We start from the raw sequence: 2824 nt of genomic DNA on the forward strand, positions 1-2824 counted from the left end.
CCCTCTTCCCGGTGCTCTCGCACCCCACCTCGCTCCGCGTCCCCGCTTCCCAGCCCCGACGCTTTGGGGGCGGTGAGGTTTGACTAGAACTTGGGGGTGAGGAGGAGTGGGTGTCCCGGGCGGGGGGCGCACTCCGCCGCACCCCCTGCAGTAGAAGCTGGTAGAGTGGCAGCGTGCGAGCCCAGCTCCCTCCACCCTCCGCACCCCCCTTCTGGTGGTGCGCTGGTCTCTCCGCCCAGGACCCCAGCAACCGGCTGGGGATTGAGAGTGGGGAGACTGTTTTAAAGGTGCAGAGAGGGGACGTGGGGGGACCTCCACCACAAGGGACCAGGGAGGAGCCAGCGTGCCCAGGTGTGCGACGCCCAGCCCTACCTACGCGCGGCCCCGTCGCCCGGCCCCAAGCCCTCTCCCAGCGCGGGCGTGGTCGGGTGAAGTTAGACGCGTTTGCGCTGCGGTAGAGGTGCAGGCGGCACGGCTCTGCGGGAGGACGCTCGCTCCCAGCTGCCCTCAGGAGGCCCCGTGGGCTTCTTTGCTCCTGTCCCCCTCTCCCCCCAGGGGCAGCGGGCAGGGAGCCGGGCCTTGGTCTCCCCAAGGACCCCTGTCCTCCTCCTCCAGCGCCCCAGCCAGAGCTGGCTTCTTTCCCTCCAGGGTCACTATGGGCGGGGAGGGAGAGGTGTGTTCAGTTCTGCCACTGTTCAGAGGGAGAAAGACAACCAAGGGACGAAGCCACTGAAAGCAGTTTTCCAAGCTTTATTATCTGGTGTCAGAAGTTCACACACAGGGACATTTCCAAAACACTGGCCCAGTGGCCTCGGGGTCAGGCACTCACCGCAGCCCCGCTCCCCTCAGTTCTGTTAGGCAGCCCTTCTCCTGGGGGCCGGGCTCTCCCCATCCCCTCCCCTCAGACTCTGCTCCCCAGCTGGGGGGCTCTGCCATTTCCTCTCCCTGGGGTGCTGCTCACCTGGCCGGCCAGCACCTTTCTCAGCGTCCCCTGGTCCCCAAACAGTCCCTCTGCCGCCCTTCCCACCCCCACCAGGTGGGCTCTCCATGGAAACCCAGAGCAAGGTCCCCTTTGCGTTTGGCGCTGCTGCGAGCCCCTGCAATTCAGAACCAGCTCGTGGTCAGGACCAGTTAGAGAGGGCTCGTCATCAGCAGTGAGGCTGGTGAGCACCCAAACTAAAGGGAAAAACAGCCCTGCGCACCCTTCCCCACCCGTCTCCTCCCCCAGCCGGGGACGAGAAGCAGACGCAGGCCAGGGCATCCTCTCTGCCTGCGACAGGTGTGGGTGCCAGGCAACTAGGGCGAGCTGCAAGCACTGCTGGACGCCAGCTGCGCCCAGGGCGCTGCAGCCAGCGGCTGCAACGCCACCCCGCGCTGTGCTGCCTGCGGAAGGCTCGCTGTCTGGCGAGGGTGTGCGCGCCGCAGCCTGGGCCTCGGTGAGGACGGTCGGCCCAGGCGAGGATGGCGCCGCACCCCCTCTCAGGAGATGGCCAGTGAGCCAGGCAGGCATAGGCGGCCGGCAGTCACAGAGGACAGTCACAGGCCCATCACCGCAGCCGAGCGGGGGAGCAGAGGTCTCGGCGGCTCAGCCGTGGACAGGCAGCCTGCAGCGGGCCTCTGCGCAGCAGCCGTGTCACACCCCAGCCTGACTGGGGGCCTGCACACTGGCCTTCCAACGTCCAAGGCCCCGCCCCCAGTCCAGGCAGTCACCCTTGCTTGTTCTACACCCCACCGGGCTGGGGGCTGCACAGCCGCTCCTTGTAGTGCTCCAACCAGGTGCGCAGCTCAGAGACCTGGTAGCCATCTGGGCCGCGGCCCCCCTGGTACATAATGGTGCCGCTCTGGACCACGTAGAGGCGCTCGAAGTAGGCGCCATAGGCTGAGCTGCTGGAGTTGGCCATGGTGTCCAGCACCAGCGCACAGCTGGGGGCACCCTGCTGCAGCACCCTCGCCGCGCTGACCCTGTCCTCCAGGCTCTGGTGCTGCGGGATGCTGTAGGGGGAGTCCGTGGTCACCCAGCCGTCAGAGGGGTGCGCCTCCTCTATGTAGATGATGAGGAAGTCCACGTCGCGCTGGTACTCGGTGACCAGGCGCTGGAAGGCGCTCATGCGCGCCATGAACGGCGGTCAGGTGCAGCTGCCGAAATTGAGCACCAGCGGGCGGTTCCCTCGCGCGAAGTCGAGGATGCGCTGGTTCTGGAAGCCCTCGGGCAGGACCACCTCCGAGTTGGGCGCCGGACCGCCCTCGTGCGCCTGCTTGAAGAAATCCAGCTTCTGGCCATGCCACACCGCCTTCAGCGACGCCAGGGTGCACAGGCGGTTGTCGTCGGACACGCAGATGGGCGGGTCGTCGGGGGGCACCTCCTCGCCGTCGCTGTTGAGCTCCATTTCGGGCTCGGGCTGACCCCGGCGGCCGCGGCCCAGGAAGTGCTTGCGGATGCACAGGAAGTCGAGGAGCCAGAGCATGAAGGCCGTGCCGAGGAAGCGCGGGAAGAGCACGAGGCACGAGGCGGTCTGGGCGCACAGCCTCAGGGAGTGGAGCAGCAGGGAGCGCAGCATGGTGGCCGCCGCCCCCGAGGCCCCCTGGGGCCCGCCTCCCTCCCCCACCACTAAGCTCGGGGCAGCCTGGCGAGGCATCTGGGCTTCGGCTGTGCGGGGAGCTCGATTTATAGCCGACGCTTCAATTGGAGGGAGACTCCACCTCCGGCCCGGGGCCCGCCCCCTTGCAACTTGAGCCCGGAGGGATCACCCAGCGGGCGGCCAATGCCCTAGAAATAGTGGGCCGAGGGCGGGCGCGGCGGCCGGAGGGCGGGGCGGCCGGGCGC

General features: G+C 68.0%; 1 protein-coding gene across 1 annotated transcript; it reads right to left on the reverse strand.

Annotated features, from left to right (window-relative positions):
* Positions 1-1634: 1634 nt before the first annotated feature.
* DIO3 (deiodinase, iodothyronine, type III) lies at positions 1635-2636 on the reverse strand. Its single transcript, XM_004695938.2, has one exon. The coding sequence runs from the start codon at positions 2634-2636 to the stop codon at positions 1722-1724; it is 915 nt and encodes a 304-aa protein (XP_004695995.2). The 3' UTR covers positions 1635-1721.
* Between the last annotated feature and the right edge of the window lie 188 nt (positions 2637-2824).

Source organism: Condylura cristata, unplaced genomic scaffold (genome assembly GCF_000260355.1).
Source record: "Condylura cristata isolate star-nosed mole 26May11 unplaced genomic scaffold, ConCri1.0 scaffold00013, whole genome shotgun sequence".
Lineage (NCBI taxonomy): Eukaryota > Metazoa > Chordata > Mammalia > Eulipotyphla > Talpidae > Condylura > Condylura cristata.